Raw genomic sequence first — 18,595 nt, 5'->3', positions numbered from 1 at the left:
CTATTTATTTACTTCATGGTTGGGAAGTTGGATGGATGGAAGTTCTGGTTACCAGCTAGATTCTTGGTTTCAGCTGTGGGGCTTTTTTTCCCCCTAAAAGTTGTAATAACAAGGTAGGTTGGTGTACATGTACAGGTAAACCACAGCTAACCTGCTATGCCTAAAATTAAGAAAATAGTGCTATTGGGAGACTCCTGACATTCTGCTTGAAGGAAATGGCCGTGTCCAGTTTTTAAAAGGTAGAGAACCCTAACATGATACAAGATCATAGTAATTAGGCAGGATTGCCGAGAGGATTAGTAAACAGAAGCATAAAAAAAATCTCCCCTTTTGTTTGTCAGAGAGATGTACTTTCATGAAAGTTTTTGAAGATTGTGATAATTACAGAGAGATTTAGTCTGGATAAGTTCTTGAAACTTCAACTAGAAATTGGAATCTTACTGAATCGTGTGCACTCTTTCACCAACAGTACCTTCCCTGAGGTATTCAACATCTACTTTCTGTGTCTGTTTCATATGTCCATTGGATTTGATACTAATGCTGCTACAATAAGATTACCTAACCTGGGCATAAATATGGAATAAATCAGTTGAGAGCAATTGGCGTCACTAAGATTCTCATACTTGCTTCACTGGATTATGATCTGCCAATATTGGGGAAGACAAGAGATATTTCGTAGTTATGTGTTGAGACGAATTTCTTAAATTAATGCCTGAAGAGCTGCGAATTGAGGTCATACCTTAGAATGGCTAGGCTTTTAATTAGCATATTGATTATTTTATAATAAGTATGGCTTTTATACAAGAGACTTAAAGTTGCTATATGTTACATAAGTTGATAAGCAGTATTAGAAGAAGGAAAGCTCTGAACAAGAAATTTGGACAAAAAAAAATTATTATTCCCAAAGATGGTTTTATTTGTCACTTTGCTAAGGTGTGTGCCTGGAGTCTTCGGCAGTCAAAACTTGCTTTTATTTGGACATTTAGTGTATGGACCAGTGATCTAATACACATTAAGCCCTGTATACATTTGTCTGAATTCATGTTGGATCAATAGCAGAAACAATTTGTTTTGATTCTTTCAGATAAAACCACAAAGTTCAAAATGCAGTGGTATTTTTATTCCTTGGAATAAAATTATGCTTAGGCCTGCAGTTTTCTCATTACTTTAACTTGAAGTAGGTGGAGCTAGCTGCTGCAACAGGTGATACTTTCTTTTCCAGTTCCTGTGGCCTAGGTTTTGAAACAAATAACTGTTCTTGCAGGGTAGATCCAGGCATTTATCTGGCTAAAAAATAACACCCCCAAAACATAAAGTTCTCAGTCAGACCAGTTCCCTTATCCAGATTGATGCTTGGAAAAATGAACATAAAGTGCCAGAGCAAGGGCATGCAGCGTATTGAACCTTTAGGGAGGTACTGCTCTTTTTGGTGGCAGGTTGTAATCATATCAGGTTACAATGACTTTGAGCCAGAGCATGAAATGTAGGTTGGCTAAAATGAAGCAGAAATTAAGATTTTTGCAGACCTGAGTAATGGCATGAGTTAAATTTAAGGATGTCATGAAAATTCCATGTTTGCAGTATGTTATTTTGTACTTGTAGTAGCATAGAGTACTTAATGTTGAAATATGTGTCTGAGAATTTAGCTAATGCTTTTCTAAGTGTCTCAAGCAAAATATTAAGCAATAGTATCTGAGATAGTGTGAATTTCTTAAGAGCAAAGAATCTCAACATGATCTCTAAATACTAACAGTGATCAAAACTAAGATGTTATTTCTTGAGTGATATGTTATCTACAGATTCTCCTGAGTGTGTATGATTGATTATGACTGATTACAATCGATTGTACATACTGCATATGTGATATGGCTTTGAAGCAGGGTTTTTTCTGCAAATTGGCTTAGCAGAAATACTGCTTTATTGCTTATGCTTACAACCTGCATGTATGCAGAAGCATGTTTGTAATAGTGATAAAATAACGTATGTATCAAAAATAAGATTATTAAACTTCAAACACAAGGATTATCAGTGTTTGATACACTGATACACTACAAGCTCTACCAAAACAATTGAGTCCTGTAAATCCCACATGAAGGCATAGCTTGAATGCCACCGGACTGCTGAAGTATCAGTAAGACCATAATATTCAAACACTGAGATAGGACAGAAATGTTTTGGCTTGCGTGTGGGTATGTCAGAAGAGAATGCAGCTTTTTACTGTTATTCTGAGCTGAGTTCGTAGGTCTAGCTGTTGGATTTTCTTTTTTCCTCCCCATATTTTATTTGGTAATAATTTGAAAATGATAAAAACCACAAAGACGAGATTTAAAGCTGCTTTTCAGGCAGAAGTGCAAAATATTTATATGTAGAGCAGTGTACTGAAAATTAAATTATTGTATAAGCATTTCTGTTACTCTTTCTTTCTATGACAGTATTTTCTACTGAAACAAAACATTTTCTCACACACACACACACACACACGAAGCAATAATTTCAAAAAGACTAGAGACAGTCCGGAAAGAAAACTATGCAGTCAGTAGTCTTTTTTCCTTCTAGAAGACTGGTTAAAATGTCATAGAAGTCCTAGAAGTCCTAAGACTCCCATATATAAAAATCAAGTCATTGCAAGTCTTCTGTTACATTGTGATTATACATAGAATCATAGAATCATAGAGTCGTTTTTGTTGGAGAAGACTCTTAAGATCCTCAAGTCCAACCATTAACCTGGCACTGCCAAGTCCACCACTAAACCATGTCCCTAAGCACCACATCTACACGTCTTTTAAATACCTCCAGGGATGATGACTCAGCCACTTCCCTGGGCAGCCTGTGTGAGTGGTTGACAACCATTTTTGTGAAGGAGTTGTTCCTAATATCCAGTCTAAACCTCCCCTGGTGCAACTTGAGGCCATTTCTTCTTGTCCTATTACTTGTTACTTGGGAGAAGAGACCAACATCCACCTGGCTACAACCTCCTTTTGTTTTGTTTTTTCCAGTGTTTGACCTGTTCTAGACACATTCATTTTGATGAGTCTATTTTACAAACATAATTTAATCTCTTAGTTGCAACTGAGGCCATAAAATTTTGTTTCGCTACAGTAGTCTTACTAATGTTTTATTTTTTAAGGATGTTGTTCAGAAAGCAGAAGGAAAGCGAACCCAGATTTTTGACTGACCAGCATAAATGTGCCTTTGCTTCTGATTGCTCAAATCTGAAACCCACTCTTTGAAAGGTTTTGGAAAACCAATTTCTGTTTGTAGTTGAGGACTGTTCCTTCTTAGCAGACAGCAAGTGCAGACATCTCCCAACTTCTCTTTGTGTTTAGAAACAAAATGTATTCGTCTATTTTCTTAGTGGTTAAAAGAAAACATAGACATTAGTTAAACCATGTGCTACTTGTGCCTTTCCTTAGTTTGACACCTGAAGAATTTTAGGGATACTGTATGCAATGACAAGAATAGTGAGGACAATGGCAGCCTAGGATATTTCATTGATAAGATGCTTCATTCCTATTTTAACATACTGGGAGAAGTTTATATCATTGCTCTTCCTTTTATGAAACAGTTTGGGTTTGTTTTTTTCATGTGTGAAAAAAAGTTCAAGATACTTACATTGTCTTCAAGGTACTGATTCCACAGAGGAGCTTGACTCATGGGCTAAAAAAATGTTTTCAGATAGCAGTAGCATATTTTCTGTTAAAAGGTTTGACAGTGTAATAATTTAGAACACTTACAGTTTTGTGCTACTAAGTGTACATGTAAATCAGCTGGATGGTAAATATACCAGAAACTCCTAACACCTATAAACTCTCATGAGGTGTGAACTTAATGCCATATAGTACTTCTGTGACTCTGGAGGAATAATTATGCTCTTCTGTTTTTCTGTTCCCCCAAGTATGGTAGCTTTAATTGCATTGGATACTTGAAATAGCAGTATCCATAGATTTACACTGGAGCGTATTATGGAACTCTCACTTATTGTCAACAGCTGTGCTCTGCACTAAGAAGCAATATAAAAAAATTTTTATTCCATTCTCTTCTGGAAATGTCAGACAACTGAATTAATTTTAGCAGAGTTGTTTAAAGTCTGACTGCTGAAGTTACATGGACTTCCTTCAGTTGACCCTTTTTCTATGATTCAAGAGGTTCTCTTTTTTGTCTTTTTTTTTTGTTTTCTTTTCTGAGCTTGGGTGGTGTCAACAATTTCATTGCATAAAAATTTATTGCTAAAATTGTAGAAGACTGAAAATGATAGTGAAATCCTGATTGTAGTTTCAGCTCTTACCATACAAAAATATTTGGATGCATTTGACTTTATGAATTATTACCTTTACATTTACAGTTTCTTTATGGTGAATGGCAGTGGCAATTGTAAAGCAAAACTTTTTTCATACATTAAAATTGTTTCCTTCTGTTTTTGAAGGTTACAGAAAACAGATCAGACCTTGAAGATTTACACCTTTATGCAACTCCTCGGGAGCAACGGTTTCGTAGGTTTGCCAGTTTAGAATTTGAAGGACAGCTATATATGACTCCATATGACTTCATTCAGGCTGTCACAAATGATGAACCCAAACGTAAGCAGGAGTTTTATGTTGATAAAATTGCTAGGGAAAATGCCAGTGGCATATGTTATTTTTCTATTTGCTTTTGATTACTACTTCTGTTTCTGATTGTGGTAAAAAGGTACTGCATCTTGCAGAATTTTACTTTTAATGGTTTCCAAGTGCATACAATCAGTATCCTGATTGTTAACAGTTTGTAAACATCTGTATACTAAGCATTAGTTAAACTTTCTTGTCTTAGAGGTCACAGGTGGCTGAACAGGCATGAAAGACAAGATGTTCATTTGTACCATTTGCATTGGCACAGTTACAGTTCTGGTTTCTTTCTGAGCAGGCCAGTATTGCTGTAAAACTTGCTGCCTTCTCTCTATAGTTTCTGTGCAAATAGGCAGGCAAGATATGAGTTCCCTAAATAATTTAGGATAACTTGGTTTTTTTCAGTTTTTGCCATCTTAAATTGTCATCTGCTATCGTGTTGGGGTTTTTTTGCCCTACAGAGATTCTATAACCATATCATGGCTTTCTAAATAACATGCTTTGAGTAACAGTTTCAGGCCCTCAGGGGATCCACTTTCTACACTTAAAAGTTGCTAGAGTTAGCACTATGTGTTAATTAAATTAATGAAAAATAAACTATCAACTTTAGTTCACTTATTGTAAAATTTTTGCTTTAAGTATCAAAGAGTGACTAAATAGTAAGGTGATCCATTTCTGATCTAGTTTGATTTCCTGGCCCTCAGGTAGCTGCTGGTAGCAGCACACAACTTCTGGGGAAAGTGAATATCTTTGCTCAGGTGTGACATGTATAATAACTCACCTTAGGTCTTTCTTCCTAAAGTCTGCACCACAAAGCTAGTCTAGAGAACAGTCAAAAGCATTTAAAACAGTCAGAGGAGAGCTTAAAGCTCTGTGCAGATGTTAGATTTCCCCCCCTTTGTTCTCTTAACAGTAATGAAACAAGAGGAAAGAATTCAGCCATGGCACATCCGTGATCAAAACTTCTATAACTTTTGAATAAAGATATAATCTCATTGTAACTGTGAAGACAGAAGATAGAGCTTAGATGGTGAAAAATTGCAAAACTTTGAAACTCTTACCAGAAAACAAATCTTGCTTCTCTCTTTTGCTCTGCAGTTAAAAGAGAGGAAGCAGATTCCTTATCACAGACGTTAATACAAATACACATCAGTACTTTATATCTACTTCCTCTGCCCAAATTTCCAAGTCTTCCTTTTGTTGTAACTGTGGAATTGGGTTTCACCACGTATGGTCATGAAGCATTTGTGCCATATACTGGACATCAGTTAAACATTTTGTTTTAACTCCCTTGTATGACAGTTTGACTGGTTTGACCACACTGTATATATGGTTTGCTATTAAGATTTTTCCATGCTAATGAAATTTACGCTTCCTTCTCTCTCACAGCAAGTATTCAGATTTTAAAAATCTCATGCCAAAGAAGAAGAGATCTGGAGTTGAACAGTCAGGCACCCTTCTGAGTTCAGTGTAGCAAACCTTGTTTGTATCAAAATCTTTCCTGTGCATCCAGTTCATCTCTGAGACTGAAAACAAAACTAACCTGGGTGTCCTTTAGTTTTATAGACTAGTATCAGAGATTACATGACTGAGGTAATTATTTTAAGGGGTAGTATAAGAGGATGTAACTGAGTAGAAGTGGATGACTTCAGTATAGTGGAAGTCATATTGTCTGGGACATTCGGACAGAAGGCTGACAAGTAGGAAGTAATAGATGAAGTAGATGACCTGCAGGTGTTACCACTTCCAGCTTCTCATCTCTGACGGTATTAATTTTAACCCTTGTGCTGCAGCTTTGTCAAAGTATCACTTTGTCTGTTGGGGCAAGTCGTAATTTTCTTTCTTGCTCTATGGAAGGTAGTAAGTTAAGGAAAGTATTTTTCGGAATAAATTAATACATTCTAAACATCATATTATGTATTTTTGGATCATTTTGTAAATAAGTTACAAGCTATAAATAATTGGGTCCATTCAGGCTGACATACTAGAGCATGTATATTTTGCAGAAAAAAAAATACATCTGGTTTTTTATGGATGAAGACTAGAAAGGTCTTGAGTTTTGTCAAAAGCAAAAATGCCCTTTGAAGAGTAATAATAGTGGCTCTTTATGTCTGCTGTATAGAAAAGCTAATAATACTAGACCTGAATGAGATTTGTGATGGTGTGAATGCGTCTATTGTGATTGATTTACTTTGGAAATCTTGTAAACCCTACAAAAGTCAAGAGGTTGTTCACTTCCTTTTTTGATTAAACACTAACTAATATGGTAAGAGTATATTTTCTTTTATAAAATGCAACTTTTGACTCCAGGCAGTTATTATAAAAAATATAAAATAAATGCTATAATTAACTTGCTACTGCTCCCTTTATGGTGCAGGCTTTCATTTGGGAAAATACGATATTTTTAATATCATATTTTAAGTCATGCTCGATACATTTTTGTCATCTAAATATATGTTTGTATATGTAGAGAGCCAATTAAGAGGAAATATATTTTGTTCCCTTTAGCTCTAACTATAGTAATTTTAGCCTAATACTGAGCTGTAAGAAGTATGTACAGACACATAAATCTTCACTTGCTTGTCTAGAAAGAAAATCTATGTGTCATGTATATATAGAGACCAGGAAATTATATGATTAGAAAGTTAGATATATTTATTCCCGAAGTCTTTTATGGTAGGCATAAACATATATTAATTTGTATGGCAAATGAGGTTGTTTTGTTGGGTTTTATTTAGTATTTTGAGGCAAGACTTTAACTGACGTAAAAAAATTAAACTGAAAAGTATATGAAAATCTGTTAGCTCATGTTATGATGTTGCTTGATATAACTCCACCGTAGTTGGAGTGGGATTTGCAGACAGTCTTCGTGATAACCTTTACCAAGATGTAAAAGTAAAACCAAGTTCTAACCATGAACTAATGAAAGACCATAGTGAGTAGCTTCTGTATTGTGGTAATTATTTAATAGAGCATGGAGTTCATCATGAGGGAGGGATTTCTAATACAACAGAACGTTTTGCTCTATAAAAATAAGCCTTTACCAACCAAAAAGTTATGGATTTGGACCACATACGATGCTACTTTTTGTACCTTTGTGAATTCTGATATGCACAGTGCTTTATCTTAGTATTGAATCTCTGCGAATGTTTGCCTTGAGAGGGTGGAATGAACCTCAAGTTTTGAATTCTTGGACAGTTGTGGACAACTGTTGTTGAACAGAAGTATCTTTTTCTGCTCCTGGAATCTTACATCTAGAGTGTTAGGAAGAAAGCATCTGCTCAGTCTTACTCATTATCAGTTTTCAGTGTTAATGAGCAGTTCCAGTTCTGAACTGGAGGCCCTCTTTACCTCCTCTGTTAAAACTCCCTACCAACAATGGAGTCTGACAGAGGCATGAATCTGAGTTATTAGGAATGGCTGAAGGGAGTTTTAGCACCTGGTGTAGTTTCAGTGATTTTTTGCTGTATTTTCTTTAAAAGGTATGAGTAGTCCCTGAAGCAAGGGCCAGAATCCAGGTCTCCTGACAATCTGCACTGTAATACTACTGCTGTTAAACAATTGTTTCAGAATATTGATACAACAGGTTAACATGAATGCCCTCTATTTCCTGTCTTAATGTTTTAGTGGTGTATTTTGGAGGTAGAAAGTCTTTTCTCTCACTGAAGCAGAGTTCGATTAAAAACCTTACATCTGAATTGGTTCTTTAAAGTTAGGAGTTTAGGTATGTATTAAGCTAATTATTTTTTAATAACATAAAGAGAAGTTTTTGGAACCAGGTTGAAGATTAGCCTCATGAAGTAGGGAAAATACCTCCTCTTTGGCTAGAAAACACAGACTATAGATGCAGTCTAATTTTTATGACACCACATTGGCATAACTAAATTCTTTGCATTCATAACTTTGTCTTCCGTTGCAGGTGCTAAACAGTGGCGATCCCTTTCAAAGCAGGTGAGCAATAATTCCTGTGCTGTCTTATAACCATGGATTTTGATGCAGTTACTTTCTTTCATGATGTAAACTTAGAGTCACAGGAGAAGGAAGGGAGGTTTTAAATCTTTACTAAAAAAAAAGACTCATTTCTTCATTTTTGTCACTTCAGACTCAGCTGAACCCAGAATCTCAAAGGTAGTTGAGCAGCTGTGCTTGCTATGCTGAATTTACCAACTTTCTCAAGCCTGTCAGTTCCTTCCTCAGCCTGTGTCTGACTGAATTTCTTTAGTGTCTAAGTGTAAAAGGTGTATCCAAAGCTGCCTGAAATACTCATGCCTTTTGTGATGTTTAAGTGCCTTATTTTTTTATTTTTTTTTTACATTTGTACAACTGCAAAAAGACTTTGTCTGTATCTGTGTATTTTAAGTAAAGTACATTCATATTCATGGGTGAAGTTTGTTTTAGTTCAGGTTGAGTGTTTTAAGAGAACAGTTGCTTGGAGCTTGGATGAAAACCTTACTGAAATCCAGGGGGACTTATCCTTGGCTTCAGTGAATATGTGCAGTAATGAGTGATTTCAGCAACAAATATGTTACACGTTTGTCTCCAACTCTGCAAACAGTATTTACGCAGATGAGCAATTCTTGGAATAATCACGTGTGCAAAATTTATACATGTGCTTGAGTACTTCCAAAGTCGTTGTGATAAACTGAAATTAACTGGTAGATTTGCATGCAGTACCTTGTTTTTTATATCGATTTCCTAGCATTTATTCACAATCTGGTAACTACTTCATTAAATATTTAAATAAATACTTTTATCTTTTTTAAATCTTATTTTTTAGGAACTGAATCAGATCCTTATGGAGACACCACCAGTTTGGAAAGGATCATCCAAACTTTTCCGTAATCTAAATGAGAAAGGTGGAGGATAAGAATTTATTTTCCTGAACCAAATTACCACTTGTATTAGTTTATTGTGGCTAAAGTGATGTTGTACTTTAATTGGAGTTACATCTTCAAAAAGATCAAAAGTGTTGCTTTCTACATTTTACAGCATGGAAAAGTTCCCTTTAGTCTCTACAGTGTTTTGATCATGCCATCTTACAGCTAGCCTCTTTAAGTGAATTGGTATCTTAGAGATTGTTAAACTGCTGTTTGAAAGTTTCAAGTTCAGTTTGCTGTAATGGAGATTGATCTATAGACCACGGATAGAATATTCTAATAAAGACGTGATATCTCTTGATTTTTTTAAAATAGGTTCAATGATGTGATCATTTTTAAAAACAGTAATGGTATCTTACATCACTGAATAAGCATGTTCTTCACAGCACAAAGAGACAGTTTCAGAAATGCTGTATATCTCCAAATTCTGCAGATGAGAGCTTTGATAGCTTTTAAAACTCACACTATTGGTAAAGGAAGAGCTGTGGCTGTGAGCCACACTCCTGGTCTCTTCTTTTTTTTTTTTTTCATTCTTAATAAGCTCTATCACTTCAAAAATGAAAAACACAAAAAAACCCCTATGATGGCTTGTATACAGACATTTAAAAGCTATTTATGATTAATCCACGTTTTTCTTTGCTTATATTCAGAATGGCTGAGATCTGTTGGAGCATTTTAAATATTTTTAAAAGCAGCAACAAGTGCTTGCTATAAAATAAAGACCCTTTATGAATGTTTAAAATATGCATGCCAACAACAAAATTCCAGTCAAACGTGTGCATGTAATTGATTAATCTAATTCAAATGCATCTCAAATTTATTGAAGGAGTAAGTACGCACCTACTCTCAGAGGAGAGTCCTGGGCTCAAATATCTAGAGCATGGAGGCACTCACTTTTTTCCCTGTGTCTGCAGCCAGAACGCCAAAGAGGCAGAAACTGGCACATCTTTGCACTGTATTTCCTTGTATTACCTTGCTCTAGGCTGCTTTCTAAATGGTCAGAACAGCTGACATTTGAAATATTAATTACATAAAAATTCAGCTTCAGAATCTGTTAATAAATTATCAAGTGAAAAAATCCATATCTGGATTTGCTTATTAAATCTGCAATAAAACGTCTGCAATGTGCAGTCTTGATTCAACAGTATCTTGCTCCATTTTTCGGCCAGTGAGATTCTACATAAGTTGATGACATTAAGAGGACTCAAAACTGGCGCAATAAGCTGGTAAAATTAGTAATAAACTTTAGCACTTACAGAGCTTTTCAACATGCTTTACAAAACAGTGAGTTCCATTATCCCATTTTATATATAATACAAGAAAAGATGATGAGTCTTATGACTGATAAGGTCATTCAGTAAGTCAGTGACAGGAATGGGAATAAATTCAGGTCTTCTTGATTCTAATTTAGTGTTTATTTAGTACGTGACATGAAAACTCCAAGATTAATTTACTCATTTTCTTTAACATGCACATTTTAATATGAAGCAAGTAGCAAAAGCCTATGTACATTTATTTTGCCATAGATTCTTTTAAATCAGATGAGCCACATCATAGCTGTATGCTAGTTGTCCTCAAGTTTTGTTTGAGTGACCTCCCTCTTTCTGATCTTAGTGTAAGCTTTTCTTTCTGTTCAATTGTCATTTCGGAGCCTCTCTCCTGTAACACTTGGAGCAGTCAACCAGAACTATCTATCTACAGCTACAATATACCAGTACGAACAAAAGGAGAGAATGCTTTCAAGGCTTTTTATATTGCTCTCTTCATACCTGTGATGGACTACTTGACAATTGCACTTTCTTCCTCCATTTTACAACAAAGAAGGTGTCATCAAACAAACAAAAATACATATTTACATTTATTGACTGACTATTAAAGAATGTTTTACATCACTGAATGAGAACCTTTGAGGTATCTGATTTCTTGATAGCTGCTTGTCCAAACAGATTCAAGCAGGCCTTTGAAAACTAATTTCTGCAAGCTGCTGTATAAAATCAAGAAGATAAAGCATAGACCATTCATTACTTAAATGCTTGCATTTAATTTTTTGCTATTCTTCAGTGTAGAGCTATGTGTAAATTGAGGAGAAGAGTAGGTGGGATTAAAAATACTTAGTAGCCTTCCTAACTAGATCTACAAGCAGTAGTAAAATCTTGGTCCTGAAGACTTAAACTTGCTCTTGGATTGAAAGGTGGGAAAATATCTTTTTTTTCCATGAATGGAATGGAAGTTGGGAGGGAAGCTAGTAAAGGTTGAGAGGTGTAGTGATTCTTTCTAGAATGTGATTTGATTCCAGAGACAATTTAATTAACTATTTGTCTTTTGTATTGTCTTTATTTTCCAGTCTCTGTGATAACTGTGGAGATCTTTGTGGTTGGGTTTTTTTTTTTTCTTTTATGTTTGAGGATAGTAGACATGAGTCTCTTGAAGGCGCTTCTCTTTCAGGACAGTTGGCTTTAGGGAGGAGTATTGTATGATCAAAGGTTTGGGGAGACATTTGGACAGATCCAAGAGAAATATAGCTGAGATTTTCATCTCGATATTCAAGAGGACAGAAAGTCCATCCTGAGTATTATTTCAGGACAGAATTAACTTAGAACTTTTTGTGCTGTAAATATTAGTTGAAAGTGCCAGAGTTTCTTACTTTGGCAGTGTTGAAAGTGCTGATGTTAAATGTGTTCAAATAATTTTAAAATCCACATGAATGATACACTGTTTTGAGTTTTAATTTTACAGGTTTTTCAGTGAAAAAAAATCAGATTACTATTTACATAGTTTGTCACATATTCAGTTAAGTCAGATTTTAAAAGATATTTAAACATCCAAAGATGTGTCTGTTTTTAGAAAAACTTTTGCACCTGACTTGGACTGAAATCAAGGAGACAGCCAGCAACTTTTGAAAACCCCAGCTGATAGACATCTTTACTCTCAGGCATCTAAATACTTTTTTTTTTTTTACTCTTTTGAAATAGTCTGATTTTGTGGACTGACTTAACACTTTTGGTTTTGGAGGATAGACAAAATCAACTGGTTAGAAATCAGGAACCAGTTTTGCTGGTTCAGCCTCGAAGATCATTAGAGCTAAGGGCTTTTGGGAGAGCTGCAAGTCATTGTTTTCAGTTCTTACTGAAGTGGAAGATGCTTCTCTTTGTTGGTACTATGGGCATTCTGCAAGGTTATCTCTTAACCTCAGCATTAGAAAAGCAGAAGTACAGCTTATGGTACCAGACATAGTATTTGGGTATTGACTTCAGCATTATTAATGTTCTCAGAGTAAATATTCTCATACTGTTAGTCAGTGTTGTCATGAATTATTGGTGGGGTTTTCAGAAAGAAAATTAAATAAATCATTTATATTAGCTGCTAAGAATCAAGCCAGGTTCTGTTTAATGAGCCATTCTCCACTGACTGTAGTTGTTTATTTTGCCATATTTAATGCGTTCCTCCCCTAAAATACTCAAAAACAAACCCAAACAAAAAACACCACTCCATAGATCAATATTTTAAACAAATAACTCATTGACCAGGTTGAATACAATCACAGGTACACAAGTCTGAGTATGCATATGCATACCCACATGTCCAAAAATTCTCATTCTTATATGTAGATCTAATATTTCCAAGTTTAGGATATGAAGACAAAGTGAAACTAATATGGCATAACTTCTTTTTTTGTCTTCAGGTGTGATATCTTACACAGAATATTTATTCCTCTTATGTATTTTGACAAGTAAGTATTTTGGTGAAAAAAAACCAAAAAAACTTCCTTACAAATTTCTAAGCTCTGAATGTATAGCTGTGTGTTACAATACTATTAATACTAATTTTTTTTTTTTCTTCCTTTTTTTCCCCCTCTCCTACATATCCCAATATGGAAAAAAAAAAAAGTATCATACATCTCTATGTCCATTGGAACCTGTCCTGTCCTACTGGAATCTTGTGTTATGTTTTATTTAAGTGCTTTATTATCTAAAACACCTTTTACTGATTGTTGAGAAAGTTGAGCCATGTACTTCAGCTAAACCCCATTTAAGAGCTCAAATTTATTTTCTTCTTTGAAATTCCTACAAAATTGCTAGCTGAATTTACTGAAGTTCATAAAGGACACTGAATATAGGGAGAAGAGAAGGATATGCATTATTACTGGTTTGTTTCACCTATTAGTGTGTAATGGGTGTCATCAACAAGACAATGATAAAATATACATAAAATCTGTCAAACTAAAGTAAATATTTATTTTAGAAAACACTAACAAAATTGAATACTTATTCTTCTACCACCCATAAGAGTAAAATAAGCCTGATACAGACTTTGTTTTGATATTTTAAGAGGTATTTTTTGGAAAAGAGCAACGTTTTTTACTTGTCTTTCATTTGTACATAATTAAAACATTTCTGTTGGATTCATTAGGGGTTTTTTCAGACATGATCTGGATTCTTGTTATGAATCAGAGCAGGAACTTGACCCTGAGCCCTTACAATCCCTAACTGCTGGATTGATGGATATTCTTCCATCATTTCTTTGTTATCTGAACTAACTTTTGGCCATAATTCATCCATATTGCAACTCATTGAGTATCACCAAAATCCTACCTAAAGGCTTCACTTACAGTTACCTTCAAAGTCCCCATGTTTGTGAAATTAAAATTCTAACCTGATTTCAAATTCCAGTCACTCTAAGCATGTAAACAAGAAAATTCTGGGTCTCTTCCAACACATCATTTGTTTTGTGAATTTGTGAGCATGACTTCTGTTTTCATGACATGGATAATATTGTTCTACAGATGTTATGATTTGCATTTACTGTGTATAGAAATGTACTAGTTTAAATTAGTTGAGGATATGGCTTTTATAAACAGACCCCAGATAATTTCTTAAAGAGTTCCATGTTTGCTTTCTTTCCAAGCAAATAAATAATTGAATGTTTTGTGGGGTTTTTTTGGCAGAGCCACATGCAGGTTTTAGAATCGCTTTCAACATGTTTGATACTGATGGCAATGAGATGGTGGACAAAAAGGAATTCTTAGTGGTATGTATATTTTCAGTGTTTGAATATTTTGATGTAATCTTGAAAATTTTTTTTTTGTCTGGGTTGAGACTCATGATGATGTCAATAATAATGAGAACATAAGCTATTCTTCACTGAATGTGGTTGTTTATTTGCCTTATTTAACAGAAGTAGTAAATGTAATGTAAATTGTAAATGGTAGATCCATATTATAGTGCACAGGTGTGTTGTATATAATGAATTTTGAAGCTTAATTCCAGTTTTTATTCTAGATCTTTTTAATTGCTACTACATTCACAGATAATTAAGCTATTAAAGTAATATTGCTGTATCAATGGTCAGCAGAATTATTTAATTGCCATAATAATAGAGGGACTTGCGGAAGAATCTTTTCCTGGGAGACCACTTCACTTTGTCATTCATTCCTGCTTATGATTGCAGGGAACCTGAAAATATTGACTGATGCTATCATCTGTTTTGGACAAGATTTGTAATGAAATGAAACATACTGTACATATATGTAGTTCAGCCCATGAAATCCATATGCTGAAGCAATTTGCTAAGCACGTTCAGTGATTTCTTTGTAAGGAGAAAGTCCTTTAGTTTCTACTGAACAAGTACAGGCGATTAATTGAATACAAATATAAGAATCAAATCAGGTGTTTGTAAAAAAAGATACTTGCAGAAGACATCAATTCTTACCTTCATAGATGTTTTATGTAGCTGAATTTATAAATAAATAAAGCCCACTGCCTTTCTGAAGTAGAAGATGGAACAAAATATAAAGAATTAAACAGACACATGGAATGGATTTAAATGTCAGACCATGATTTATTTAAAATGAAGACACCCTCATTTCCTGCGTGCTGTTTCTTAATTGTTTTTCAGTCAAGTTATAAGGCTCAATTCAAATAAGCTATGCTAACCTAAAGAAAATGGAAACATGAAAGAAACTGTCTTCAACACACAGAACTTTTCTCAGTTCTCCTTTTCAAGGAAATGAGATCTGAGATCTGGGGGCTTGTTTTCTGGTGGCATAGCTTAAGCAGAACAAGTCTCATTTATTTTGGAAGCTGTCACCACTTGCAAATTGTGGGATGCTGATCATTTTTTGTATTCTGATATTAAATGTACACATCCTTATATTTGCTAATTCCTAATAACCATCTCCTCTAGTTGGGGGGAAAAGACAGCAAACTTTGGATTAATTGGCCAAAGGAAAAACAGAGGAAGAAGGGAGAAAAAAATAATAAAGTCTGTCATGATTTAATAAACCAGAATGTGGTGGAATAGACTGACAACTTTTTTTTTAAAAAAAAAAAAAGCTTCCATTACAACAGCTAAGTGGGAGGAAACTGAATCAGGAGGCTTTGTCTTTCAGAAACTGATGCTGAAAATGAAATCAAATAAGTATAAAAGGTGGGAAGCAAGGACAACATTTAACTATGGATATTACATCTTTCTTTCTAACTATGCTTTTATACTCCTCTTTGCGTCCTGCTTTTTATTTGTTCTCTGTCATGGTCCCTGATAAAAATTTCTCATTCTTTTTCTGTTACCAGACTTGGTCGATAGAAGAAAGAAAGGAGAATTTTCAAACATTAGATATACTGTTCTCCACCTATTATTGTATTTTAAAATTTGTATAGATTAAACCTGACCCTAACTCTGCTTGATTACAGTGTCAGTCACCCTTCAAAAATTAGATCAAAACCCCTAAGTCAGAATGTTAGATCTGAATTGACAAAAACTAAAATCACGTTGTGTGATTCTTGGGAAGAGTACATGTAGTGAAGAGTTGAAAAATACTTAATTTTTCTGATAACAGCTTTAGTGTTTTTGTAAACTAATTCCATGGCGTTTGTGCTTTCCTCTTTGCTTATGTCATAGGGGTGAGGTCAGGGAACAGAAGGATTGTGTTGCCTTGTTACAGGAGATCTTGTTTTTGCTGCTTTCAGCAGTCAATCTCATTATCCTGTTTCAAATAATGTTCCTATGAAAGTACTCCTAGATCCTTTTTGCATTCACTTTTCTGCTCACTGGTATCCTATAGCACTCCTTCTGAACAAAAGATCCATTTCCAGAAGTTTAGCAAGTGCTTTAATGATGAATGCAACAAAATCCTACTCCTTTTGCCTCTGTGGCAGGGGAAGTACATCCAAGGATGCATTGCTTTTTACCGATCTTTTTTGGTTTTTCAATTACTGCCACTCTTCTGTCCTACTTGATGGCTTGTCAATTTGCTTTTCACAAGGTATTTTCTTTCTACTTGTCTCTCTTCATTTACCTTTCTTCTTTTTTTTGGGGGGAGGGGGGTGTTTGCAAACTGTGTAATACTCTAAGCCATCCAGCTAAATGTCCTATCGTGACTCTTTACTTGTCAGCATAGGTTACAGTAATTTGTGCCTGTACATTTGCAAAAAATTAGAAAAAACATACCAAGGTATGTAAATTGATCACATCATACACAATATTCTGGTCTGTATTTGCCTTATCAGCAATTCCAGAACACAGTAGTCAATTTTGGAAATTCATAAAACTTTATTTATAAATGTGTTTGATATTTAATTGCTAAACATTGTATTCATTTATTTCAATGTTGTCATATCCCTGCAGTAGGGGTTGCTGATTCCTTTGTCTTAGTCATCTGCCTTCCCTGAAATACAGTATTCTGAAATTAAATTTGGAAAATTTGCTTGCAAAACACTTTATTTTTCACATGCCGATCCCTGGGGAGCTATATGTGCGTGTCATTACAGTATCAGGTTTTTATCAGACTTCTGGTAGTAAAATCGTGTCTTTAAAATGACTCCCACGATTGTTTCTGTATGCCATGATGTTTGATTCTCAAAATACCATATTCTAGATAGGACAAATTTGTCAGCCACAGCGTTTATTCTTTTTGCAGCTCACTTTGAGATTAGCAAATGTTACAATTGGCAGTACAATATTTTTACAAGCAGTTTTTGAAAAGCTGAAGTTCACTGGGAGAGATATAGGTGGTATTATGGTTAATACAGCTCTCTCTTGCTGTGAAAAGTAAACACTGTGACACTTTTTTCTAATGGTTTGGGAATATTAATAAGTATTGCTATAAATAAAATATGTAAATAAACCAGATACAAAGAAAGATAAGTACAGACCAGTTCTTACTCTGAAGACTTTATAATTTCAAAAAATAAATATGCTCAAGAATCAGTATGTTTTAAATCTTGTATTTGAGGTTTTCTCAGAAGTCATGTTTAAAGCTGTTAGAGAAAGTTGTGAAAGGGGTATTTTACAAGACCTGAAGGTATTCTTTGAACAGACATGAAAAAAAAGGGTACTTGATAAATTACTCTTGAGTCGTAGTTTGTTGCTGCTAAAGGGGAATGTTTCACCCCCACCAGGTGTTTCCACCCGTCCCTTGTGCCAGCAGGAGGAAGAACTGATCTGGTTGGAAACTAACAATATGGAAAAAAAGATTGATCCAGCAGACCGCATAACCACACAGATACTAATTAGTACTGGACAAGAAAGGATGTGCCTAGAGGTGGTGAAAAAGGCTGGAACTCCGCCTTTTTGTATGGTCTGGATTGGCTAAAATGTAAAGCTAAATAGGATGTTCTTAGTATTGTGCTCCCAAATAGAATTATTAGCCTTTGTGGAAAAAATATTTCCTTTTTCCTTTCTGTGGGATGGTTAAGGTCACAGAAGGAACATGAAAGCATGAATAGGAACAATGAAGCATCATTAAAACACTGATATTTTAGTAAAGAACTACATTTTAATACTGGTTGCAGTGTTCCTCACAGTGAATGATTGTTACGCATGTGAAATAGCCTGAAAACTAAATGAGAACAAAATGGCTTGTTTTTTAGCTTCAAGAGATTTTCAGGAAAAAAAATGAGAAGAGAGAAAGAAAAGGAGATGAAGAAAAACGTGCAATGCTTGTAAGTAAAATTAGAATAGTTGCATCTGGTAGTTGGGTTGTTTTCTTTGATGTAGGACAAAATTGTGTGTGTATATATTTCACTAATCAGTTTCATTTTTTTAAAAACAATTCATATAATTAAACTAATATGCATAACTTTATAGAGAGCAAAAAGTAGTATTTAGCCTAAACTGCAG

At 34.7% G+C, this 18,595-nt stretch overlaps 1 protein-coding gene across 10 annotated transcripts in view; it reads left to right on the top strand.

Annotated features, from left to right (window-relative positions):
* Positions 1-18,595, top strand: part of MICU3 (mitochondrial calcium uptake family member 3) — a 54,209-nt gene that overhangs the window by 8,450 nt on the left and 27,164 nt on the right. For 9 of the 10 annotated variants that reach the window (XM_075752070.1, XM_075752072.1, XM_075752065.1 and 6 more), the window contains exons 2-7: positions 4,424-4,577; positions 8,521-8,552; positions 9,379-9,457; positions 13,161-13,208; positions 14,424-14,506; positions 18,346-18,417. In XM_075752070.1, coding sequence (XP_075608185.1) covers positions 4,424-4,577; positions 8,521-8,552; positions 9,379-9,457; positions 13,161-13,208; positions 14,424-14,506; positions 18,346-18,417 — 468 coding nt within the window. The remainder of the gene's footprint in view (positions 1-4,423; positions 4,578-8,520; positions 8,553-9,378; positions 9,458-13,160; positions 13,209-14,423; positions 14,507-18,345; positions 18,418-18,595) is intronic. The other variant, XM_075752073.1, reaches the window with a different exon arrangement.

The sequence above is a fragment of the Balearica regulorum genome, chromosome 4 (genome assembly GCF_011004875.1).
Source record: "Balearica regulorum gibbericeps isolate bBalReg1 chromosome 4, bBalReg1.pri, whole genome shotgun sequence".
In the NCBI taxonomy this organism is placed as follows: domain Eukaryota; kingdom Metazoa; phylum Chordata; class Aves; order Gruiformes; family Gruidae; genus Balearica; species Balearica regulorum.
The sequence above is the reverse complement of the archived record's forward strand: the minus strand, read 5'-3'. Positions and strand labels throughout refer to the sequence as shown.